Source organism: Nanorana parkeri, unplaced genomic scaffold (assembly GCF_000935625.1).
Source record: "Nanorana parkeri isolate BGI_ZX_2015 unplaced genomic scaffold, ASM93562v1 scaffold357, whole genome shotgun sequence".
Taxonomy (NCBI): domain Eukaryota; kingdom Metazoa; phylum Chordata; class Amphibia; order Anura; family Dicroglossidae; genus Nanorana; species Nanorana parkeri.
The window spans coordinates 7,327-34,963 of NW_017306625.1; the positions used below are offsets into that span (position 1 = coordinate 7,327).

General features: G+C 38.9%; 1 protein-coding gene across 1 annotated transcript in view; it reads right to left on the minus strand.

Moving 5' to 3' along the window:
* The window catches only part of POU6F2 (POU class 6 homeobox 2), a gene marked incomplete at its 3' end in the record, with an annotated part of 305,002 nt that overhangs the window by 3,276 nt on the left and 274,089 nt on the right, over window positions 1-27,637 (minus strand). Inside the window, exons 6-7 of the mRNA XM_018558767.1 lie at window positions 25,985-26,134; window positions 4,306-4,512 (exon numbers count right to left, since the gene is read on the minus strand). Of these exons, the coding sequence (XP_018414269.1) occupies window positions 4,306-4,512; window positions 25,985-26,134 (357 nt within the window). The remainder of the gene's footprint in view (window positions 1-4,305; window positions 4,513-25,984; window positions 26,135-27,637) is intronic.

The following is a 27,637-nucleotide window of genomic DNA, read 5'->3' on the forward strand; positions in this document are numbered from 1 at the left end:
GATGTCAGTGGGGGAGGGGGGGGGGGGTGAGACATCTATTGTCTGCAACATACAATGCTGTTTTAACACCTCTCTCTGGGCAGGTTAATAACACTTCCTAGACTCCAAGTATTCAAATGTGATCAACACATGGTTGTGACTAACAGATTATGTGGATTGGAGCAACATTCACCATATTTATTCCCAGATAATTTCTTGTACAAGTCATTCTGAATTGAGAAATCTGGTTGGATGACCAGTGAAACGTCTTCAAGAAAAATACAGCAAGTCCAGTTGCCTTGACTTATTTTTTACAGATATTTTTCCCTATAGTTTTTTTTCTGTGTATGTCAAATGAATGGTCACTGTGATAACATCTTTTTGTTTACACCCTAGGGTGGTAATCAGGGAGGTAAAAAATGTGCTGACAAGGGGCATATTGAGGGCCACCTGATGCTACAGTCAAGGGAGGAATTCTATAAATTAAACACTTGCCATTTACAGACTTTCTAAATGTTATGTTATAATAAAATATCACTAGAGAAGTTGTATTTTTCTCACGGAAGACAATCAATATTACAAAAAACAAGAGAAATCTCTATTAGTGACTCTTTTCAGCACTGAATTTAGTTTTGTGTCAAGAAGTGAAATAACAGAATTCAATGGATGTAGAGTACATTCCCTTTGACATCATTCTCTAATATGTTCTTGAGAATGGCTGATTAAATACATTGAATAAATAGATAATTGGTAGAGTGTGGGCAACTTAACAAATCCTGTTTCTTCCTTCCTTCTTTTTTCTACTTTGTGTACAGAAATAGTTTTAGATAAAAGTCAGAGGTTAAAATCCCCAGGTCGTTGGGCAATTTATATTTATTGTGAAAAAGTATTGCTGAGAGTTTAATATTGAGTCATGGTATGTTGTAAGTGAGTGTCATGGCTCGTTATCTCTATTGTTGTTCCAGGTCAGTGTTTCAGACAACATTTAAGTCAAAACAATAACATTACAGCCAACATTCTCAAAAGCAGAAGTAAGCATCTGCAACCTACATAATTATCTCATGACCAGTGTACTTCTAACCATTTTAATTTGTAAAATGTATCATGAAGTTTTCCTGAAGTCTCTTAGATTGATATCACTCAGATTTTTTTATTTTGCATATACAGGCTACTGAGCTCTTGTTCCTGTATCCTATGTTCTAGGTTATCTCATCCTACTTTCCATGCAACCCTTTCCTACTTCTTATGTACTAATTGAGCATCCATGCAAATAAATGTTGTGTTTGATGAAATGTTAAACATAATACCATCCTTCATCAGATAAATACTCTACCCATTTCAAATAATCATAATTGTTCATAAGATAATTTCTCTTCCCACACAGTGCAAAACATCATAATTCTTGTCTGGTCAAGATGAGGAAAATCAAAAGCACTCCAGCAACAATCATGCTGATGTTCCATGTTTGATTTTGTCACCAATTTCTCCTTTATGGATCATGCCACTGACTCATAGTCAACTACAATGCTTTTATGCTTTTTTTATCCACAAGAGGCTGCACATTAGACATGTGCGATTCAGTTCGTTCCGAAATTCATTTTGGACGAATTTTTGGAAATTCGGAGATTCGGATGCATCCGAATTCCGAATTAAAGCTAAGACGAATGCAAAAAAATCCGAAATTCCCGATTTCGTTATTAAACGAATTTCGTTGCAGCAAAGCGACATTAAAAAAAAAATACAACAGTTGCCTTCTCCAACAGTTCCTTGCTTAAAGTACATAAGCAATAGCGTAGAGGGTAGGGGACAGGTTTGCCATTGTTAAGGTCGCAGGTTCTAGTCCCGGGTAAGGTAGGGGATAAAGATTTTTTTTTCTTTGCTTTTGAATTGGCATTCTCCTATTGACCTAAATGTAATTTCTCATTTTGCTATTGGACGAATTCCGTTGCAGCAAATTTTTTTTTTTTTTTTTACAGACTGCAGAAAAATGCTTAAAGTATAGAGGCTATAGAGTAGTAGTTAGAGGTACATACTTGCCATTGATTGCCATTATGAAGTTCGCTGGTTCAAGTCCAGCCATGGGAGAGTGAAGTTGTTGGTTTTTTTTTTCATAAATGAATTTCGGCAGGACTACCGCTAACGAATTTTGTCCGAAACTAATTTAATTTCGGACCTGAAAAACAAAACTAAACTAAACAATTTTTTTTTTTTCAAAAACGAAACCAATTTTTTTTTTTTTCGAAACAAAACTAAACGATTTTTTTGCTGGTGCACATGTATACTGCACATGAATTTCATAGAAAGCATTATGGCTGATATAGGATAAACTTAAGATTCACACACATTGCCCTGCAAGAATTAGACATGCGTTGAGAGTTTAATTGTATTGAGTTGCGGTGTGTTAAACAGCTAATTCAAAATGAATGGGCTGAAATGCACTACAAAGCACATAAAAATTGGGTAGGCTGCATTTTTCCACAGTGCAATGCACAGGACATCATGCATTGTGCTTTGCGGTAATGTGTTACTGTGCTTTGCAGTGATGGAAGTGTATGGCCACTTAGACATATGAAAAGGTTTAGACAGACGTGATAATATTACATCAAGTGGACTATTAGATTGCATGAATGCATACGATCACGGCCTGCAAATCTTGTACATGCATACAGCTCAGCTTTTTATTGCCAACCAAATCAACTTTGTATTGCCAACCAATCAACCAGAGCATTTACACGCTTGTGCATGTGAAGAGGTCCTTTGACCTTTCCAAACTTTAATCCCAAAAAGTCCATTTACCAATAAAGTGCTAATTTACATTGATTCTCATGCAACTGTTGTTATTTATTTGCTATTTAAATTTTATAGATTTTTCCAATATGAAGCAATCACAACTGCTACATACAGTATATAGAAAGAAGGTAATGACTTTTAGCTGCAGTGTTATGTAATGTAGTAACAACCAGGCAGATGAAAAATCTGTTACAGCTTGTAATGTTTTCAAGAGGATGATGAAGCCAAGAATAAAACAGATTGTCAGAATGAATGTTTATTTTAAGACAGCATATTAGAAATAATGATAAAAAAAACTTTACTGGAAATAAGTAAATATAGTACAACCAAAAAGGAGACTGCTCTGGGGGTCTAAAGCATGGTAGCCCCAATACAATTTGGCTGTTTCAAGACAGCAATAGTACGTTGTTTTTAGCAAATAATTCAGTATACAATTGGGGGGTGGGGGGTATTTATAAAAACTGGAGCAGAATCTGGAGCAGTTGCCCATAGTCGTCAATCAGCTTCTCTTGTCAGTTTTTTCAGTTACTCTTTGAAAATGAAAGAGAGAAGCTGAGTGGTTGCCATGCAGAGCTGCTCCAGATTTTGTCTTCCCCTGTTTTGATAAATTCCCCTCAATACATTTATATACAGTTAATGCACCTCTATTAGCCTGAAAAGAATGTAAGTGGAATACTGCATTGTTGGTTTTTAAATAGCTTGGATTTCAGATGTAGAATTGCCTCTAAATGTAAGCTTATGTTATAAAATAAGGTTTTTATGCTTTGATCATTTTCTTACAAAACAAATTGAAATTTGATGTTCGTGTATTAGGAGATGATGCTGCTTACCGCTTATGGGCACAGCTTGTGAAGAAGTCATCTCCACCCAGGAGGATCTGCATATGCCATGGCTTCCAACCAGCCGGCAGCATGAGTCAATATAGATACTACTATCTCTGGTAATAAATATGAATGGAGTCTGTTCCAGGTAGTTAACATTTGGCATTACGCACAATGATCTGCTGTCAGAATGTTTAGCATAAGGGACTTTATTACTGCATTCTGTATTGTCTGGTCTCTATGAAGATCAATTATGGCTACAGTGATTCTTTTCTGTCAGTATGTGGTGAACATAGAAATCTTGGAAAGAGGCATTGTAAGCCTTATACACGAGCACATTCATGTAAGATTTGGGATTCACAGCCTTCCCAGTATCCCAGAAGGCAATGCTTTTTTTCAGCGCTGATCAATTTAGGAATAGGGGCAAGTATGACTATATAGTTCTTACTTGCTACAGACTGCAATGTCCACATTGAAAAAAAAAATTAAACAAAATATAAAAAATAAACAAAGTACATATATCACTCAGGTGAGCCTATTTTCCTAAACATGACTACAATGGTATGTTCAGTGTACAGAAAAGCTGCAATGTAAAAAAAAAGAAGCAAAATGTGACTAAAATGCTGTATTTGTAATGTCACTGGAGCAACAGCCACCATTTAATTATGCATTCATAATTCCAGTTGGTCCTTAAAATAAAATAAAGGCACATTACCTGTTGTCCGGGTTTGAGTGGTGAGAGTGTTATACCCTGGGTATTGATCACTGGCAAAATCTGATTCCCTATTACAGTGGCAATAATCTGTCCCTGGGCGTTGGTCAGCAGTTGTGGTGTGATGGGCTGCATTTGAAGTCCCTGAGCTCCACCTCCTGCTTGATTTGATGATACTGGATTTGGCATAAGTGGAATTGTTCCAATAATCTGAAACACAAAAACTGCATTTATTTTTGTTGCTCATAAGGAAAAACACTTATTTTATAACAAAATACCAAAATGATCTTTATTCGTTTGACCATACCATGTAGGCACAATTGATCTTATTTAAAACACCAATACAAGGATTTGAGATGATGTGTGATGTTGCTTCACCTTGTACATTACTCTATAAATAAGGTCGACATCAGAGTGTCAAATGATTTAGAGGGACTCAAACAAAACACTATAAACCCCAAACGTTTTTTTCCATATTAGTTTTTACCTTTAAAGCAGAACTGGATACTCAGTTTTAAAATAACAAAGTATAACCATTTAACATTTACCTTCTATCCCTTGCAATCGATTTTCAGTCAATTTCCCATCTATTAGCTGGCAATGCCAAAAATCATGCCCTCCAGCCCCACTATATTTTCTTTCATTTCTTAGACCACAAAAGAAAACAAAAACCTCAGTTTACAGGAATAATATCATTTACTGGGTTAAACCTACCCAGTCATGACATGCTGAAAATTAGTGTCCGGTTTACTTAAAATCAGAAATATGTAATATGGCTATTCAATTAGATTAAAATACTAGTTAGCTAGATCTATAAAAAGCTAATCTATCAAACATGATGTAAGAACACAGTGTTGATGTACACAGCAATAACATTGAAATAGTGTTGTCTTTTTACACTCATGCTGACTTTGCTAAGTAGTTAGCCGTTTGGCACCTTCTATTAAAGCACCAACTGGATATAGAAGACAAATGCATAGATATGGTAGCCTTCAACATTGCTCTCTCCCCAGACTGTGCAAAAATAAATTACTGAAAACTTCTTTGTCCAAAATGTACTTAGTATTACATTGCAACCTAAACCCATACAGCAACATATGTTGTTTTTTTTTCCAAATTAATGAGGAAATGACTGCATGGCTAAGAATTCTTCCCTTTGTGACATATTACATTTTAAACTAAGCAAAGAGTTAAAATGTATCTAAACCCAAAAACAAAAATATCATATATTGCAGCTCACCGGACTGGTGTGTGGCGGCTGCATTACATTTCCTGTCATGGGGTTAACAGTCACGCACTGGACTATATCATTGGAGGAGCAGTGTTGTCACCCTAAGGCAGGACTACCAAATACTGATGTCCCTGTCACCTGTCACAGCCCGTGTCACATCTGCATAAGATTAGGAATGGGTTCTTTGTACAAACAGGTGAACTGGGCAGGGTTGATGAGAATGCTTGCTATAACACTGCAGTGTGAACAGGACATTATGAGCTCACTTGATTACCATCAGGATCAACAAGTGCTTACTTATTCATGTATTTGTTTATTCATTTGCACTTATTGAACAGATATAACAAAACTCTTTCAATCGTATAGTTAACAAACCAAAAGGGAGCAAATAAGACAAATTCATTGTTTGGGTTTAGTCTGGTCAGACAGACTAAGGTAATATACTGAGTTATGTATGACTTGCAAGAAATGACAGTTTGTATACTGTTAGGACTGGCTGCGGATGCACATAGTCTGAGCAAATAGTGACAAGTTGTTCCACCTATAGCAGCTGCTGTTCTCATAAGGCAAGTGTGCCTACTTGGATGCCCCCAGGACTTAGACTATATGCTCTAACTGAGTTATGCCACAGGCCAGCTTCAGATACCAAGCAGAGATATGGACCGAAGATGGAAGACACAACCAGAAAGTTATCTAGGGACCAGCTGAGGTCAAAGGCTGGTGAAGGGTAATGTGGGCATGGGCTGAGGTCAGGGGAGGTGGCTGGCAAAAGTAATCCAGGCACAGGCTGAGGTCAGGGCTGGCAGTGGGCAAATTATAATTTGGTGGCAGGCCAAGGTTAGAACCAGAGACAGACAAGGAGATTTCCAGGGACTGGATATGCTGAGATAGCTGGTGTAACAATAACTATCACAGAGAGGCACAGGTTGATGATGCTTAAATAGTGAGCCACCAGAGACAAGGCCAATCCCAGGGCTGGGGTGTTTGTGGTCAGATTCATTAAGCCACAGGCTAGTGCTACAGCCTGCAAGGCACACAGACACCTACACCCACACCCGACAGGGCTGCAACCAGCAAAACAGGCTGCCTGACATATCCAATACATTCTCAACATATTAGAAGCTATCTGCTATGACTAAAATATTTTGAAAAGAATAGATGGATTTTAGCAAGAAAGACTTGGGCTTAGCTGGACTAAGACTCCAGCACTTGTATGACATTTTATTCCAGTTTTTATATGTGTGTCAGTAGTACTGACATAACTAAAATGTTTTAGGACACTTAATTTGTATAAGAGCACGTGCAACAGCCTGAAGTAGTAAAAACCTTTTTATATATGAGGCAGCTGCCAACTTGTATGCAGTTTATTTATGCAGATTTTAAGCAGGGACAGTGGGAATAAGGGATAGAGATTATTCTCTTGGAATAGTTGGGTTAAAGTGACACTAAACTCAGGAGTTAAATCAAAAAAATGCATTTAAGTACCTTAACTATTAACAAAAATGTAGCTTATTTGCAGATGCTCCTGGGTGGAGATGACTTCACAAGCTGTGCACATAAGTGGTAAGTAGCATCATCTCTTAACACATAGACATCAAGTTTCCATTTGTTTTGTAAGAAAATTATCAAAGGATAAAACCTCTCATTGCAGGTTTACTTTAAATAATGTTTGTCTATTGTTTTGACTTTCCCACTTTGACAAGGAGATTTGCACTCTTAAACGCAGTAGATGTACTCCTTGACAAAAACAATGTAAACAATCACAGTCAAAATTGACTAAATATGCATACATTTTTTAAATGCTAACATTTTCATTATATAAGCATGCATTTGCCATTATTTTTATGAATTTATACTCAGTTACCCAAATCACTCCATGCATAATCTCACTGTTGTTTCCAAATGCATTTTATAGTAAAATGTCCTTTGAGAGAATTTAGATAGTATCCGTGCATAGCTGCATGACATTTTTCTATTTGTTTCATCAGAAAATTGTTATTCTCTGGAATAGAGATAAAGTTTTCAATATCCTGTTTTCAGCTTAAAATGCTCCATAGTTTGACAAACCGGAATTTCTCATCACATTCCTATACACAAGAATTATGCTGATTTTGTCTCTTCAGCTAAGGAAATTATTTTACATTGCCCAGCACAGCATTGTTAATCTTTTTAGTGTTTGAGCTGTACAGAGGTAGTATTAAAGTAAATCTTTATTACATATTGTACCACTGCATATACAAAATGATTACACTTTATCTACCCTTTGACTTTAGCTTTAATTTTATAGCTAAGAGCTGACTGGCAGTTCCATACCCAACCCTTAGAGCTCAAATTCAAATTCAGTTCTGAAAGTTTTTTTATTTTTCTAGGTGCTGTTTAAAGGAGAACTATGAGGTGAGTGATTATCACTCATCTGCATAGTCAGAGCCGACGCATTACAATTAAACTGTCACACATCGGCTCAATAGATCGGGAAGTGAGCAAACACATACCGTTGCTCGCTCACTTTCCAATCATCTCCCTGCAGAGAGCAGTGACTGTCTCCTATCTGTCTCCCCCTCCCCTCTCCTATCCTCCAGCGCTGATTAGAGGAATGGACGGGGGAGGGGGAGCCCGCTGTCAATAAGCTAGCAGGGTGGATCTCGACAGTATTGTCGGGATCTGTCCTGGCTGTGAAGCATATAGTGAACTGTAGTATATGTCCTCCCGTGACCCTTACAAGAACTATGGGATACAAAGGTTTCCCCATAGTTCTCTTTTAACTACTGTAAAATAATAATAATGCTGTTTCAGACATTTTCTGACAAAGATGTACTATTTACTTAAGGAAATGAAACATTTCATTCCAGTACCCCCCTCAACCAAAAAAAACCCCAACAATGTTGGTGGCAGGAGAGATGATAATCATAATGTCAGGAACAGGAGGGAAGGTTATGACAGCAGCAAAAAGGTGCTATTTCCAGAGTTGTTACAAATGTACCAGTAGACTAATTAATCCTAACAGCTTCACAGTCATAACAGGGAGAGGATGATAAACACTGAACCAAGGTCCAGCTCACCTCCTACCATGTAAGTACTCTTCCCAGGAGTCCACCTGACCAGTCTCAACTATTCCTAACTTAGAGTATATTTTTTCATCAAAGTAACATACATTTCTTTGTCTGACTTAAACCAAATGAAAGTACATCTAAAGCCAAAACTTTTTTTAGATTTATATACAGTGTGGAAGAGATAGGGCTCGCACTTTTTTTTCAAGTTTTGCAAAATGTATCTTCCCTTCCTTTTCTAGAGACACGGCAGTAAGTGAGGCACTTCCCTCTTAGACAGCTGTAACAAAAACAGATGTTCCCATTTAAAGTGGAAGAAAAGCTCTCTTTTTTTTTATTTAAAAAAATGGTTCCCCAGGAGCTTTTAGCCATAATGAACTAGTATGAACAGCATATTAACACAATTTGGCAGACTTACCTGCCAAACCCATCACCTCCGGCGCTACGCTCTACGGTACTTTCATCTTTGGATGGGTCCTCTTTCGGGTTTTGAGTCTTTGGCTGCATGATTGCTTGGGCCCTTATGACATAGCTCCCATGCATGTGCACAAGAGTTACTTCATTTTGGCATACCAAGTCTGTGCACTGAGCTGCAAATGCGTGGCTCAGTATGCAGAAAAAAACGGAATGCCACTAAGAAGCTTTTTGGCAGAAGAGACTTACAGAGTCTCCTCTGTTATAAACATCCTGCCGCATAAGTAAAGTACCCCCCACACACACACACTCACTGCAATGCAGCACAGCCAGGATGTACACTATCATTAAAGCCAAATAATTAATTTTATTTAGGGGATGCTGGGGACTCAATGTGGATAACTTTTCATAGGTGGAAGTATAGATGTAGAGAAGGAAGATGAAGAGTTCCATCATTATGTGTATTTTAGGAAAACGAGAAGGTAATGTTTTAGTTCCTTACCATGAGGACAAAACTGGCAAACATGAAAAACTGCATGAGATGTGTTTCCAGAGTTATCATCACTATACTAGCCTCCACTTCCATTGCTGTGCATAAATAATGAGGATGACGGGATACTGACACACTGTCAATTATAGCATGTAGCCTGAATGCAACTCACAACTTACAGAAAAAAAAACATTTTTCCAATGATACACCATGAAAAAAAACATTGTCACCCAAAAATAGAACTAGTAAAACACCCTTCCCTATACTATTTGCATCTGTACAGTCAGGTACTGTGATGGGGGCCTGCATGCTACTTTTCTTGATATATCATAAGTATCATTTTTGGGGGGAAGCATTACAAAGATAAAATAGAAAAAAAAGTTCTGGCAGGATAGCAAATTAAATACAGTAGATCAGTTGTTTAAAATGAATGGAAACATCTGGCTATTATCAAAACCCGAAATCTGGAAGCTGATCTACACTTTATATGTGTAAATTGGAATTTATTACTTGAACATCTTTTTTTTTTCTTTTCCAGATCATACAGTGTTCTAGTAGTAGGGATTGCAAAGTTAGTATGCCTAACTAATTTTGTACACCTATTTAATAAATAGCTTGATAATAGAGGTTTGTTTTCTTAAAAACTCCTTGTGCTAAGATAAGTCCAGTGGTATCCATTATGTGGTTGAAGTTAGGGACTACATGAATGCATAAATATTTTGTCATAACCAACCAAAGTAATAGCATTTTAAGGTGCCCCTACACCTTGCGATTATCGTACGATAATGGCGGGAAATCCTGCGATCATACCATAATCGCAAGGTGTATGGAAGGCATGCAACCGTTTCTACTGTACGGTTGCACGTCTTTTGTCTAACGAGCATGTTTGAAAACCCGCCGAGAATCGTACGATTGTCGGCGGGTTTGTGGCATGCTCGGGAGACAAATGCCGATTGGGCCAGTGTGCGCAAGCGCACACTGCCTATTCAGCATTGCAGTCATCGGAAGCCTGCCCCCCAGGGGGGCGGGCTTTCGATGATTGCAAGTACAATCTGCCTGTCCAAGATGGGCAGATCATACAAGCTTTTGATTAGCTTACAACCATCGCAAGACAAAAGTATTGCGATGGTTGTAAGGTGTATGGGCACCTTAAGAGTGGAATGGTGTAGTAGAAGCTCAAAGAAAGAACTTAATGCTATCTACACTGCAAAACCTAGCTTTTCTGTATCTTTACAGCTTTTATTGAGTCCAAAAAGATTGTATTAGACAATTACTTAATCACACACCAGCATGGTGTAATGGCAGAATGACCCCTTAGGCTGGGTTCACACCTAGGCGTATCGAATATGCGCGTTTGTCGCACGTTTTTACCGCGATTCACGGTAAAAACCGTGCGACAAACACGAGTTTCTGAGGGCTACCTGGCTGTATCCCAATGGATACGCACGTCAAATACGCCCCAAAGAAGCTCCTGCACTTCTTTGGGCATAGGGCGTTTTGTAGCGCGTTCATACGGCCTGTAATACGCCCAGGTGTGAACCATACCCATAGTAAATAATAGGATTTCGGTGTTTGAGCATTATGCAGAGCGTAGGAACGCGCTACAAAACGCCTAGGTGTGAACTGGGCCTTAGAGAGGTAAATAGATAACTAGTCATGGAGAGACATAGCTAGTCTTGTTGCAGGTTACATTTATTGTCTGCTGATTTAATGTTTTGGTGGTGTTTTCCCCTATTCTTAAGTATCGTCACCCCTTCACCTTCTTCAAGATAAGGAGAAAGCACATTGAAAGAAACTATGTGAACTGTTACCGTGTGCTTTAAAATGCATTTTTATATAGCTTTACTATTTTGTAATTCCTACAACTACAGTTCACAAAAGAAAAGAAAGCATTAAAGTCACATTTTAAATTGAATTTGTCCAGAGGATTTCAGTAGGTATGCATTAACCTTTCATTTGTATGTTTTAAGTCCACATTGCTTTTAATGCTTTCCTATATCCAATCCTTTGTTGAACACATTAGTCTTATTGTAACCCTCTGTTGGTTTTGAATGGACTGCTTTCTGGGTTCTCTCTAATTAAAGCTCTATTGAAAGCAACCTGTGTTTCATTAGTCTATGTGTATAATAGACAACAGTTCAAAAATAAGTACAAACAGCCTACAGCAATTTTTAGGGGCTTACAAATAAATAATGTATGTTAGTAATGAGGTAGGAAGAGATAGCTTTCTTTGATGGCTATGACCGGCTTTGTGACCTGATTATGTCACAGAGTGTCAGCACCAGAAACACTACAAAGGGCATAGCATCTCATCAAATCTATTTCCACTGCAATCACTCTCTACTGCAAGTCTTGTTAGGAGCACAGTATCCATCAGGCCTCATTAGCACCATTTACCATCAAGGAGCACAGATAGCAAATCTGTGCACCCTTCATCACAGTAATGAGAACAACTGCACTCATCTTTTATCTAATTTGATCAACTCAGGCTTTACTTCTACTTAGCAATGCCAGCTAATTGTGTATTAAAATGCTCTGAAGGTTGCTTAACGGCCTAGGTCTTGACCACAGGTTCAATTTCTTGAAGCAAAAATATGTTGATCTTCTTTTTCAAGATGTGTCATCAAGAACAGAATTGATTGCTCTATTCTAGTGTGGCTAACTATGTTTAACTCATGTATTATACAGAAATGAAAATATTGCCAAGCTCATAAAGTAGAGGCACATTTATTCTTAATAATTAATTGTTTTCCCTCTTCTTGAAGATTAGGTTAACAATGGCAACATCAAAAGTGATCATATGTTATAGTAATTGTGAGCTTTAGCTCCAAAAGAAGAGCTTTCCAAGACCTCAATCCACACAGGAGAGTGCATTTTAGGACTAGTGCCCATTTTTATTCATCATCAGTTTGTTTTCCCTCACAGGGGTCCTCTATTTCACACTTGGTCTGGGTAGACTCTTGGCCTATTTCAGCACAGATTAAAACCTTTCCCTCAGGCATCAGCCTTGTCAGAGTGCCCATTAATATGGCTGGACAGACTTAGACATAAGTTCATTGCATGCATATTCACAAACATGCTACTCCTGCAGCAGTCTGCTATTTGGCAAAGGGGGACTGACTGGTTAGCCTTAAGCTGGCCATACACTTTACAACCATCGCAAGATTTCATCTTGCGATGGTTGTAAGGTAATTAAAAAACGTACAATTTGCCCATCTTGGACAGGCAGATCATACTTGCGATCATCGCAAGCCCGCCCCGCTGAGGGGAGGGCTTCTGATGACTGCAATGCTGAACGGGCAGTGTGCGTGCGCTTGCGCACACCGGCCCGTGCGGCATTTGTCTTTGGCATTTTCGCCACAAATCCGCCGAAAATCGTACGATTTTTCAGCTGGTTTTCAAACATGCTCGTTAGACAAAAGACGTGCGACCGTACAGTAGAAACGGCTGCACGCCTTCCACACACCTGCCGATTATCGTATGATCGCGGGATTTCCTGCATTTATCGTACGATAATCGGTAGGTGTATGGGCATCTTTATTCTCTTTTGTGGCGCAACACTCACATGACAATTAATTTCACATCTGTTCAGTGACCCTTTTCATGCTGAATCATGCTCTATTCATTTCACTAGGTGCATCTTTACACAGGGATTTTTCACATTTCCTCCATTCTGTTTCCACTCAGAGCACACAAAGTCCCACAACATTGACCCAGTTTTTTAATAATTTCAATGTAACCACATCAAGAGTGTGTACATGGATAGAGAACTGGCTACAGGGACATGTCCAAAGAGTATTGATAAATGGGTCCTTTTCAGATTGGTCTAGGGTCATGAGGGACATGCCGCAGGGATCTGTGCTAGGCCCCACACTATTCAACCTGTTTATTAGGGACATTGGGGAGGGCGTGAATAGCCATGTTTCCATGTTTGCTGATGATACTAAAATCAGGAGGGTAATAGACACGGACTCAGAAACTATAGCTTTACAGGAGGACCTAAATAAAACAGGAGAGTGGGCAACTATATGGAAGATGAGGCTTAATGTTGATAAATGTAAAGTAATGCACTTTGGGGTTAAAAATAGGCAAGCGGAAAACATATTAATGGGAACTCCACTAGGGAAGTCAGAAATGGAAAAGGATCTGGGGTCATTGTAGACCACAGATTGAATAATAGCTTGCAATGCAAGGCTGCAGCAAACAAAGCAAGCAGAGTACTGTCTTGTATTAAAAAGGGAATGTACTGTAGAGACAAATCTATCATTTTGCCACTTTATAGATCGCTTGTTCGGCCTCCCCTGGAGTATGCGGTCCAGTTTTGGTCACCAATCCACAGAAAGGATGTCCTTGAGCTGGAAAGAGTCAAGAGAAGGGCAACCAATCTAATTAAGGGGATGAAGGACCAAAGCTATGAGACAAGGTTACTAAATTTAAACATGTTCACGCTGAAAGTGAGGAAATTAAGGGGGGACATGATTTTGATGTTCAATGGTGATAGCAACATCAGCAATAATCTTTATACTGTAAACTCCATAACAAGGACTAGAGGCCACCACCTAAAATTGGTGGAGAAAAGATTTCAGCACATGGGGCGTAGGGGCTTCTTCTCAGTTAGAGCGGTTAGGGTCTGGAACTCGCTGTTGCAAGCAATGATTTCAGCTGAGAGTGTTGAATCATTCAAAAAGCATTTGGAAAATTTCCTCAGAGACCGTAACATACAAGGGTAAAGGGACATTTGGAAACAAGATCACACAGGGACTCATACACACGCATACACATGCAGAATCACATGCATACACGTAATAGGTTGAACTTGATTGACTTGTGTCTTTATTCAACCTCAAATACAATGTAACCATGTAAAAGAGTAACCCTTGGCCCCTTTTGAGAGGACACTTCTGCCACCTATTGCAATCATGGATACTCTTGATGCCCTGTTCTACTCCCATCCTGACTAAAGTAAGCCCACCCACCATCTGTATAGTTTCTTACCAGGATCATTTTTTACATTACTTTTCAGTTTGGAAATACCTCTACTAGCAAAGCTGCCCCAACAGCATTTTAAGGGGAACTCCCTAGAATGCAAGCAGAGGTACATTCTAGACTTGCCTCACACCAGTCTGTCATAAATTCCCAAGACACACTCCAAAGAATTCTTACAAGTACATTTCCAAGAACAATTTCTGACTATATTAATCAGGAAAACATCAGCCATATTACAATCAGGACATTTATAAGGCCTGGTACTTCTTGGGGTATGAGGGTGACTCATAGACTGTAACATTGTCTTGTAAGCACTTTCAGCTATCTGGCCTTTATGGACTCTCATTGTAGCATAACTCTGCATGTATTGAAACAAAATCTTTCAAATGTGAGGAAATCCTATTTTAAGCTGCTTTCACCAGCAAAAGTGTACCCATTGGGGGATTTCCCATCTATTCCTGGTGGTCATGGGCTTAGAGTGAATCTCCCTTGGCGTGACACAGACAGCAACAAAAATCTAACCCTTTCTAACCCTTCACTACAATACACAAAGTCAAAAAAGTTTTACCTTTAAATACACATGACCATGAGGAAATTGAGAGGAAATATGACCACTTATTTAAATGACCAATATAGAAAATATAGTGGTGAACTGTTTATTTGATAGCCACCACTAAAGACAAAAAAACACATGTTGTACATGTTGTGTAGGAGAAAAAAAAGGTTTATTATATAGCTGCAGAAAGGGTTTTTACTGTAACAATCATTAAATCTGGAACAGTATTTTACAGAAACTCGCTCTGGCAGATACAGTAGAGTGTTTAAAAAAGAGTTGGATGCTTTTTGTAAAAGAACATTCTGCTATGTAACTCTAAAATCATAGTAGAGTGCATCTGGATCAACATTTTACTACATATTTCTAAAATAATTTAGTTGAATGTCGAACCGAGGATTAATCCAATTCCCACCAGGAGTCAGGACTAATTTTAATTCTACTAGACGTTTTAGGATGAACTGCATTTTTTTGTGGGGAGGGAGGTAAAGACTGATAAAAACATGCTTTTTTTTAGCTTAATAATGTAATTAAAAATGCACAGCCAAAAGCCTTTATTTTCTACTGCCTGTATTTTCAAACATGTTTAATTAATCGTGACCTATATATATTTTAGCCCCCCAAAAAAATTGCCAGCATAGTTTACCAAAAAGAATATATATACATAAAATACTTTGTCAGATTATGCCATTTATATTGCCTTTATGACTGTCAACTTTAGCAGTACTTGTTCTAAAAGTTACAAACCATTTCCCAGAATGAGAAACAAACTCCTCAGGGGAAACAAATGATTAGGAGGGTCCACTGTTCAATGAAAGTTCACTTTATATAATAGGTTAAGCTGGTATGTGGTTCCCCAGAAACCCATAGTGTTTCAGTAATAGCTTTCAATTTCACCCACAGATAAAAACTTTCCGGAACATGATTTTCTCTTACAAGCATTTAAAAGAGGAGGTACAGGGAAAGTTTGGCAACTGTGAGAACCACTACTCACAAATGTACTGCAAACATGTATGCATGGTTGCAAAGTGCATGTTAGTAGATAAGCTGACGCTGGATGTCAGAATGAGCTGATCCAAATTACAAACTCCCCAATGATATACCTGTGGACTGTTGAAACGAAATAGATCTACTTTAGATCATGTTTATAGAATAGGGGTCAGCAACATTTTCCACATTAAGCATTCGACAACTGGTGTGCCAGTGAACAGTAGTGTGGTAGCTGTACAGTTTGTTTTTGATTTTTGCACTCATAGCTGTACTGATAATGACAAGTTAAATACATTTAGATAGGCCCCAGTTCATGCACCTTTAGACTTCAGATTAGTCCCGATTCATGTAACTTCAGATATCGGATTTACACACAAATCCTTCACATAAGTCTTCAGATCCATTCCTGCACCTCCACACATTAGATCAGCCCCAATTCCTGCACCTTCAAAACTAAGAGCAGCCCCAGTTTAGCACCTTCACAATTTAGATCAGCCCCAACTTGTGAGCCTTCAGACCTCAGATTAACCCCAAATTATGCACCCTAAAACCTCAGATGAAATATTTTTGGGAGGAATATCAAGGTAGTGCAAAGTTTAATGACTTAGCAAAATACTATTTCCCATACTAATCAAAATTATGTCTATTGAATTGAATGAGTTAAAATATTTTATATAATTGGATGCCATGGGTTAAGCTCACAAAGCAGGTTACAATCTTACTTTACAAACTCCTTTAGATCCACCAACAACTCTAGCTCAAGGGCCACCCTATTTGGATATGATTTTATTGAATAGTTTTGGTACTATAATTTTGATAAATCTAAAGGAGATTGTACAAGGATTGTACAGTTAGATTGTAAGGTTTATAGTAAGGTTTAGTACACTTTGCATATCGCCATTGGACATTTAACCACCTTATTAAATAAGAAAGACTGGTGCTAATTTATTAAATGGGTAATATTCAACATAGCCTAACATAACTTCAAATATCTAATCAGGTTTAGAAGTATGAGAAAAAGTACATTTTCTCCTAAGCCTTATAATGTATTTAGGGTATAAAAAATCCTCTTTTTGTAAGTCCTCCCCATTTTTGTTTGCTCAGTGCTATGTTAGTAGAGCCTAGCAAGTAATGCTAGTCTAATGCAAATCTAGTACCTTTCAGTGAGCCTCCTCAATAAATGATTTCACAAGTTTATAACTAAAAGGAAAACTTTCCAATTACTCACCAAAACAGGAAACTTAAATTATTTTACCTCAAAACTCAGTACTGAATATATGAGTGGACTTGCGTTTTGAACACATCACGGATTTCTGTGGACCTGCATTTTTTTCTTAAAGTGATATTAAAATCAATGAGGGGAATTTATAGAAAGTGGAGCAGTCAAAATCTAAAGCAATTGTGCAGCTTCATTCTGAGCAAACTGAACAGAGAAGCTGATAGGTTACTATAGGCAACTGCTCCAGATTCTGTCTGCTCCAGTTTTGATCATTTCCCCCACTATGTTTTTATTCTATTTCAAATGCTGTTTAAATCACTTACAATGGATGTTGCTACTTGATGTTTAAAAGTTTTAGCTTCCTGGAGAATGAGTTGGTCTGCTGAGCACTGGTCTAGACATCCTGTTTTAGTGTGGCCCCTTTCCCTTGCAGGTTCCTGTGGCGCCACACGTGTGTGCTAGTAAGCTGTGTGTGTCTCCATTAACACGCAATCTTGGAGAGGAACTGCTGCTCTCCTTACCAGAACCCCTGTGTATAAAGGAGCGTGCTGTAGTAACCACGGATGGCACCGTGCATCTTCAAACAAACAAACATGTCAACAGCACACCTATGTCTTGTGTCAATAATCCATCTTTTTTATTGATGAAGACTGTCGCAAAACTGTGTTTTGTTTTTTGACAGTCTGCATCAATAAAGAAGATGGATTACTGACACAAGACATACAGTAGGTGTGCTGGTGACATTTATCATCTATTAACACACAAGGCACATCAAGACAAGCCACTCCCTTCTCCAAGCTAGTAGACTGATAAATGCTGGAGAGTTTTCTGTCCCTTGTGATTGTATACGCAACTGGATGTTCAAGGAAGCTGAGGTGAGAGAGTTGGAGCCAGCTGGATGGAATCATGAAATCATGATGACTGTAAGTGCTTGAGCAAAAATGTAAAGTCATATTTGTAAGGTATATATATTTTTTTCGATTCATTATTTAAAAAAAAAAAAAGGTGCAGACTTTAATACAACCTTAATAAAAGTTATAAGCTGGAGCATGTCTAAAATATATTGCAGATTTTGCAATTTATTTATTTTTTTTATTTCCCCCTCACTTAATATTTAATGTTACACACAATCAAACTTACGGGAAAAATGGTGATAATCATATGTATATGTATGAATGATTATATATATTTATATGTTTTTCTTCTGGGTTTTTGAATAAGGTCATTTTTATTTGAACAGTTTGGATTAGTTGCAAGTCTTAAATGAGTGTTCAACATAACGGAAAAAAAAATCACACAATCCTTTAAAAGGGACTCTGTTTAAGATCTGTTATACAAGATGATCGTTTGATGAAAGGGATTGAAAGACGGGTTAAAGTAGACACTGAAAGGTTATTGTAGAGGGCACATTGTTCATACAATCCTCTTTTAATATGTGCAGTGTGCACCTGCGATAAGATGATTCATTAGATATGGTCTCACTTTGACAAGCTCCATCGTTCAACACCCAAGATGGTGATGGAACAATTCTGTACCCTCCCTATAAATATGACAAGGTCAGCATCTTTTCTGAATGGCGGGTAGAACTGTCTTAGATGTATCTTAGATGTGTCTTTGTTTACTATGTCAGAAATAAAAAAAAAGAAACTAAAGAAAATACATTCCATTTATTAAATCTCAGAAATGATCAATACTTACAAAGTGCATGATCTAAAGTAGAACAACAGTGTTTTAAACATCAGGATCAATGTAATGTAATTGTGAGTCATAATTAGAGAAATCTTGTATTATTTGTAAGCAAAAAAAACCCCACAGGTTCATTCAAAATGTGTATGTGGTTAGGATGTTCTCTAGCACAGTGTGAGAGAAAGGGTTACAGAAACAATAGAGGATCTGTGAAAAGGTCATACATGGTCTAAGCAGGAAATAAAAATAGCATTCTATTAATCTGCTTTTTACAAGCTTATTTTCTAAAAAAAAACAGGTCTGACCTGTCCCACATTACTACTCCAATCCTCTGTTGATTCTCATAGGTGCTTAAACATGTTAGACATAACTGACCATATAGAGATTATATGTCCCTAAAAGACCACAGAAACAGAATGGCATTCTAATGGGATAAGATATCAGCCAGGACAGATGTTAAATTTGATCAGAGTATGATTGCAATTGGTTTTGGGGTGACTGGGTCAACGCCAAAGCCCTTTAGGATTTTTTCTAACTTTTATATGAATTAAATGGAGAAGAGGGAGTATTTCTAAAACCACATTTTTTTCTGTTACATTATTTTTGGCTTTGTTCATCTACTTAATTCACATTCAGCGAATGGATAAAGATTCCAAGGGACCCCTGTACCTGTTTAACAATGTATAAAGAAAAAAGGAATAATAAAAAAAATTGGGATTGGTACACAGGACTTTGGATTCTGTTGCTAGATCTTTAAAAATGCACTCAGAAAAATGGCAAACTATTGAGGTGCTTCATATCCTTAACTAATAAATAACTAATTACCAATCATGCACTTTCTGGGTCCTAAATTGTTGTCAGGTGGCTTAGATAGGCCAATAATGGGTTTTTGTATCTGCAAGCTTCCCCTGTGAAGGTGCCCATACACCTTACAATTATCTGCAGATTTTCTCTGGTCAGATGGAAAAAGTGCAACAGATTGGCCCAGGTGGAGATTACTCCATCCACACAGTTAAGTGTAGATGGAGGAATCTGTTGCACCTTTCCCATCTGACCACAGAAAATCTGCAGATAATTGTAAGGGGTATGGCCAGCTTGAGGGTATCCAGCAGTCTTGTGTCAGTGTGTGTGTGTGTGTGTGTGTGTGTGTGTGTGTGTGTGTAAAAAGACTTGGAGTAGATAGGGACAGCTGACAGAGCATTGTTTGCAGGGAGAGGTGATTTATTTATTCATTACAGGTATTTATATAGTGCCGACAATTTACGCAGCACTTTACATAGTTGCAGGTTCACATCAGTCTTTGTCCTCAAGGAGCTTACAATCTAATGTCTTTGGAGTGTGAGAGAAAACCAGTGTATCCAGAGAAAACCCACGCAAGCACAGGGAGAACATGCAAACTCCTTGCAACTAGTGTTCTGTCTGGGATTTGAACCGGGGACCAGTGCTGCAAGGCAGACATGCTAACCACTCTGTCAATCTGTGATATATGCAGTACTTGCCACTGCACTGACCTGTCAACATTACTAGCTATTGTTCTTGCTACTGGATTACCACCATTACCAGCTACCGTCACCATTACCAACTCCTTCTATCACTAATAACTTGACATAATAACCATCTCATTCCAACCCTGATGGCCTGCCACAGTTACCAGCTACTTCCACCGCTGCTGGTTTGCTACTATTATCATCTCCTCTCTCCACTGCTGGCTTACCACCATTACCATCTTGTGTTGCCTTAATTTCCATATTCTGGTGCTCTGGCACTGCAAAGGTGCCAAACTAATTTTTGTACAGCTAGACTGCAAAATTATTCTCTTCTGCAGGTTCAATCTTGTGTTTTGCGTCAACATTTCTGTTGTATTCTGATGATAAGTTACTGTAAAGGTGACACATAATGCTTCCAAAGCTGGTCCTCAGCTGCAAAATCTAAGGGGTCTATTCACTAAGCTGCCGTAGGTAGCCGAGTGAAAGACTGACCTAAAGTGAAGTGAGCTGGACGCTGTTTGGCTATTCACTTCAGGCTGGTACGGCTGATTTCAGCCGTATATCGGCTGAAATCAGCCTTACATCAGGTGGCTTCACGTGGCTTCGGGTCGGCTGAGTTCGACACAGCTGAACCAACATCTGGATCAGATAAGCCGAACCTCCGGCAGGCTACTCGCTGCTGTTCGGTCTATTCTTATAGATGCCGAACAGCAGTGAGTGAATAGCTGAATGCTGCTGAGCGGCATTCGGCTCGGCTGTTCTGCTTGGTCCCTCAGAGGGACCGAGCAGAATAGAAAATTGTTAAAAAAGTAAATAGAAAACGATTGTGCGGAGCTAGCAATGACAGCTAGCCCCGCCCAATAGTTTTCTATTGGCCGGCGGTTCTGCTGCCGTAAAAAAAAAACGAAAAAAAACCCCGCTCCCAGCCGCCCAGGAGAGAAACACTGAATTTTCTTTTTTTTTTCTTTATTCTGACATAGAAATAAAGAAAAAAAAAATTGCCCATATGATTGCATTGCTAGATTCCTATTGGCTATTTCAATTTGCAATAGCCAATAGTAAACTAGCATTGCACCCGCCCTCTGCTGCAGTTGTCCATCAGGTCCATCAGCAGACACGGCTCTAAGTCAGAATAAAGAAAAAAAAGAAAAAGCAGTGTATCTCACCTTGGCGGCCGGGAGCGGGAGACTCCCGGAGTGCCCGGGAGAGTTTGCTGTCTGGAGATCAGTGTCCCTGGTTAGCTGGTAACCAGGGACGCTGATCTCTCAAGATCACGGCTGGCTCCGCTCAGCTGTCAGAAGCTGTCTGTCGGCCGGCCAGAGGCCGGCTGCTCGGCCAGCTTCGGCTTTCAGCGCGGCTCAGCCGAGCCGAGGCATATGCGCTCGGCTTGACTGAGCCGCTCGGCTAAGTTCGGGAGCTGTACGGGCTATTGTGAATATCCCGTACAGCAGCCCTTCGGTTCTACTGAACCGAAAGGATCCTGGGGCCAAAGCTAGCCAAAGGATCGGCCGAAGCTACGGCTAGATCCTTTGGCTGCTTCGTGAATAGACCCCTAAGTGTTTGATTCAGGGTAATAAAATGTCTCCTAATTTAGAGCCTATCCCACTGTTCCATAAATCAGAATTACTTGTGGCTATTGTCTCTCTGAAATAGTGTATTCTGTTAATGATTTTTTTTTTAAATAACACCTGCTCTCATCCTATTAAACTGTGGTCTAGAGAAAGTCATCACATACTCTGCATGGAGTCAGTACAATATACAGTATATTTTGCTGACTATTTCAGTGAGACAATTCACTCTAATGTTGATTTTTTTTTAGGTTAAAAGCTGCTTGGTGTCTCTCCTGTTCAAAATACAGACACATGTTTTTTTTAAATATTGTATAGGGAGTTACTGCAATAGTTAGCTGGCTTTTTTCTGCAAAATAAATATACTGTAAAGTTATTTTTTGGATTAAAAGCTGTCCCTCTTGTGTAAAATGGGGGTTACTGAAGCTGCTCATATATTGTGTATGGAGACAGAACAATATTTTGCTGGCTTTTTTTCTGTCAAAAAATTACAGTCTAATGGTATTGTCTTCTTTAAAGCTGATAAGTGCCACCCTATAAAAACATACTGAAGACTTCCCGTTCCGGCGCCTGATGTAGCGGACGCACGGAAAAGAGCTCCCGCGCTGCCCGTCGTAATCGGCATACAAAAACCTACCTCGGCCCCTCGATACCGACTCTCTGCATTGGGAGTCTACTCCGGGCCTCGCCATAGCATCCTCCATGGATAAATTCCTGACGAAAAAGCATAACGGTCCGCGGAGCAAGAGCACGCCAACGAGACCCAAGAGGCCACAACCTCCCCCTAAAATGGCCGCGGGTCTTCCTTATGCGGGTCTTCCTTATGCAAGCCCATCGTCTGCGCCCCACTATCCAAGACGCAGTGACCAAGGCGGTGAACAAGGGCATCCAGGCCTTACGCGCCGACCTTCTTCAACAGGCACAGAGGCTGTCAGAAGCGGAACACCGAATAGCTCAACTAGAGGAGGGGAGTGAAACAACGACCTCCCAGATAGAATCTGCCCAGCAGAACGTCCAGCATCTGATGGACCCGGTGGAGGATCTGGAAAACCGGTCCCGCCGGAACAATGTCCGAATCATTGGACTTCCGGAGACCTATCGCCCTTCCTCTTTGGCGGACATATCCGCCCACAATATCCCCGACCTCCTAGGGATACATCTGCCGTGCAGGGTGGAAAGAGCACATCGTGTTGGGCCTCTGAACCCGGAGAGGAAATCGCCATGTCCGGTCATAGTGCGTTATTTGGACTACAATGATCGCATGACAATCCTGCAAGCATTCCGCGCTAGAAAGAGCGCGCTAGAAAGAGCTTGACCACCGCCTTCTACTCTTCGCAGACTACTCAGTGGAGGTCTCCAAGAAACGCAAGGCCTTCAGCGGTTTATGCACCATGCTGTTCCAAAAGAAAGTGAAATTCACGTTGGCATACCCTGCAACGCTCCGCTTCCAAGCCCCTGATGGCTCACAACAATCCTTTCTAAATCCGGCAGAAGCAACTGCATATATCCGCCAGATGCTGGATCCCGATGCACCGGATGGGTATGATCGATCCCCCCGACAACACCGCCAATCTACCCCAGCGAAGAAGATGCTGCCTCGCCTCCCGATGACACCCTCAGATTCGCCGTGAGCTGCAGATTTTCTATCGAAGATACGGTCCTGCCTGCTATATATCCTAGGCCCAGGTGAGCTCCTCCAGATTCTCCCTTATTTTTCACATCGGGAGGGTGACGCTACCCACACACCCTGGAGGTTTTTGATGTTTTACTCGGGGCCCCACTACTTCGCTGCAGCTCACCCCCTACCTCGGCCGAGGAAAGGTTTTCTACCACTAGGTAGATCTGCTCCCCGGGCATGGCAGAGCCCCCATTGTTCCTGCTATGCGCCTCAGGAAAAAAGAGAAGTCCCTAACTAGATACTCGAGATCTAATTTTTGCTTATTTTTTTTTGTTGATTTTTTGGCACATCCATACATGGCTGTTGTACTGCCCGTCACAATTTCTTCGAGTTTTTTTCTATGTCCATAGTCAATTTTACCCACAATTGTGTTAGACACCTTCACATACTCGACATGTATGGATTTTACTTTAGATATTGTGTTGAATATGTTTGTTCTGTTTTTGAAGTGTATGCTTATTCTGTGCACTAGGCATCTTACAATGTAATAGGCTGCATGGTGAGTGCCTTCATGCGAAAAGTATAATGTGACGCGACACCATGTAATATGCTGTATTACTCTCGGCAGTGGCCGAATTTTTTTGTTGTACTGTTAAATTGTATGGAAAAGCGATAAAAATTGTTTGGAAAAAAAAAACATACTGAAAGTGCTTAAATACTGTGTATGGAGTCAGCACAATATTTTACTGGTTGTATTCTACGAAATATTACACTCTATTGTTGATATTTTGATTCAAACCTGGCTGTTGTCTCTCCTGTTCAAAATGACAGTAACGTAAACAACAGATTGTTTATATACTGTCTATGTAGGCTTACAATACTTCTTCACTTTAACGGTGATAAATATATACTTCATATTTTTTTTGGCTCAAAAGCTGCATAAGGTGTTTGTTTCTGCAATGTGGCCTACAACAGATTGTTATATTAAAGTATATGCAATCTGTACAATATTCCCTTCTTTTGAAAGTAAAAAAAATAAAATAATTTGTATATATTTTTTGGCCTCAAAAGATGCATGAGGTATGTGATTTTTGAAATTTGTCCCACAACAGATTGTTTAAATACTGTCTATGCAGGTTGTACAATATTACTTAGTTTTTTCAGTAGAAAATATGCATATTATAATTTTTTTGGCCTCAGGTGCAACAAGATTTGTATAATTTTGCAAATGCAGCCTACAACAGACTGTTTAAATACTGCCTATGCAGTCTGTACAATATTCCTTCATGTTAACAGTGAAAAATATACACTCTATTGTGTTTCTTTACCTCAAAAGCTGCAAGAGGCGTGTGGTTTTGCAAAGGCAGGTCTACAACAGTTTGTTTAAATACAGACTATGCACTCTGTATAATGTTTTTTTGTTTTGAATAATACAAACTTTATTTAGTTTTTTTGTTCTAAAAGCTGCATGAGGTGTGTAATTATTTGCAAATGTGGCCTACAACACATTGTTTAATTACTGTTTATTGAGTCTGTGCAATATTCCTTCCTACGTTTAGTGAAAAATATATATACTTTAATATGGATGTTTGGCCTAAAACCTGTATGAGCTATGGGATTTTGCATATGTGGCTTACAATATTGTTTAAATACTGACTATGCAGTGGGAACATAAATAACAAATACAGTGAAAAATATTTACTTTGTTGTGGTTTTGTGGCTTCCCTGACTTGTTTAAAAACAGAAGCCATGGGAATCCATCATGTCATTTAGCGGCATTAATGCTAAAGATTTTCAGCTGATGTTTATGTATAAGCATCAGACGAAGGTTTGGGCAGGCAAAACTGACCGGATATGTTCAAACCTAACCTGAAACCCATGCTGACTTGTTAGTAGTTTTAAAAATTCAGTTCTATTCTATATTCTCTAACTTCAAATGAAATTACTAAGTTACTAAGTTCCTTAACAGCTTTAAACTACATGCATATTATATTGAATGGATTCTTATAATAATAACTGTTAACAGTCTATAGTTCAATATTTGTATACTGTAATTGTGTGAATGTTTTTTTTCCATTACTGGGATTGCATATATACATTAAGATTTTAGGTGAGCAGATTATACCTCAGTGTACTCAGTGTATTTGCCCAGAGTAGAGTGGTACACTACATTATAGGTAGAAGACTTGTTGTTGAAGTCCCAGACAACATGTGTGATACTTTATTTTTAGGAAACCACAAGGAAGCTTTAACTCACTTGTGTTCACTTAAAAGACTAACTTTTAATGGACTTACAATGTGAAAGAAAACAATACATTTAAGAGACATAACAAGGCTAGATAAAATATAGGAAATATAATATACAAATATGAAAATACATTTATGCTTATTACCTGTCCTTGTGCATTTGTGACAAGTTGTCCAGTAACACCTTGGAGACTGGATAGTGCATTTCCAAAGGCCTGTGAACTCGCTATTGAGCCCATGGCAGCTGCTGCCGCTGCAGCTGCTGCTGCTTGGTTTGCTAAGGGATTATTGACCATCTATAAACAAACAAAAAAAAATAGTCCTCTGTTAACCTCAGAAATTATTAAAATAAACCTAGCAGAGGAACAGCCAGTTCAGTACTTTAGCTCTTCAGAATATTGATTAGACAAAGGTAATGCTTGGTTATTTTGCTGAGTCACAAAAGTTATAGGCAGTTATGCATATCTTTAAAAAAACCTTATACATGACCTAGGTGTGTTAGTCTACCTGTTAGTTTAATGTGTATTAAAAAATTAAGAAAGACCATAGATAATAGCATATTTTGGTGCTCTAATGGCTTTTACTCTCCATGTTTACATGAGTTTCCATTTAATGCTCAAGTCTTTTCCCATCAAAACCCAGACCGATAGTTTTTGGTGATAGATTTTTAGGTACAAAGGTTATGGTGCATTAAATTTTATAAGAAATGCAATTTTCATTATTTTATTCTCAGCATTTGAAGTATGGTAGTATAATGTTCACTGTGATAATGGTTTTCATTGTGTTAACTATTGGGTTAACATTTAGGGCTAAGGTTTGATTTAGGTATATGTTCATATAATCGTGGTTACATTAAAGAAGAAATCAAGGCATATGAAATCTTAACCCTTGCAGTGGGGCTACCCCCACACTGCAAATGTTAACTGCTCGGTTTGTCTAGGGAGCTAAAATAACAAAGATCACTCACCCGCATCTCGGACACGGCTGGCTTCTACACTAGTCTATGCAGCCTTGCCCCCCTTGTATTAGCCTTCATGTTGAACTGGACCCCCACCAGCCTTTTTGAATACAAGAATCAATACTGAACAGGACACCCACCAGCTATCACATTTCACACTATGTAAGTGGAATTTATAGGCCGCATTTTCAAGGGTAGAGGCAAAACAGGCTTTAAAAATGTTGAAAAGAAACAGGACCCCAACCAGCCATTATAACATTAACATTAAGTGCCACCCTAAAACAGGATATCAGGGCCAGTGCTCATGGGACCAGCTGATTCTGCAGAAAGCTAAACATTTTACCCATCAAGAAGCAGCATCTGTTGTAAGTGATTTAATCAACATTTGAAAAAACTTAAAAACCATTTGACTTTAATATCACTTTAACCTTGTGTACTGTAGTTTATTCAAAGAAAAGAGACCCTCAGAAGATGAGATGTGTTTGCCATAATTAACCCTGCCTGTACTGTCCTGGCAGATTTCATTATCAGTTAACTAGAAGTGCAGGACTGTCTGTCCTAACAAAAGGTTAAGCATCTCAAAACCTTGGCGGTGCAATGTTAATGGTATTGTCTCTCGGTCTTGTCCCTCCAGTCTGTCTCTTATCTCCACATTACAATTTTTTCAAAGCAAAATAAGCTGCCCACTGAGCCCTCTGTATATAGAAATATTGTTTAAATTATGTTTAGGTATGCTATGTGAATAGGAACCCATAACAAACACATAGTGGGGGTCTCTCAAATGTGACTGCAAAGGTGAAAAATACACTTTAAGCAGAGGTCTTCACCAATCTGCAAGAGG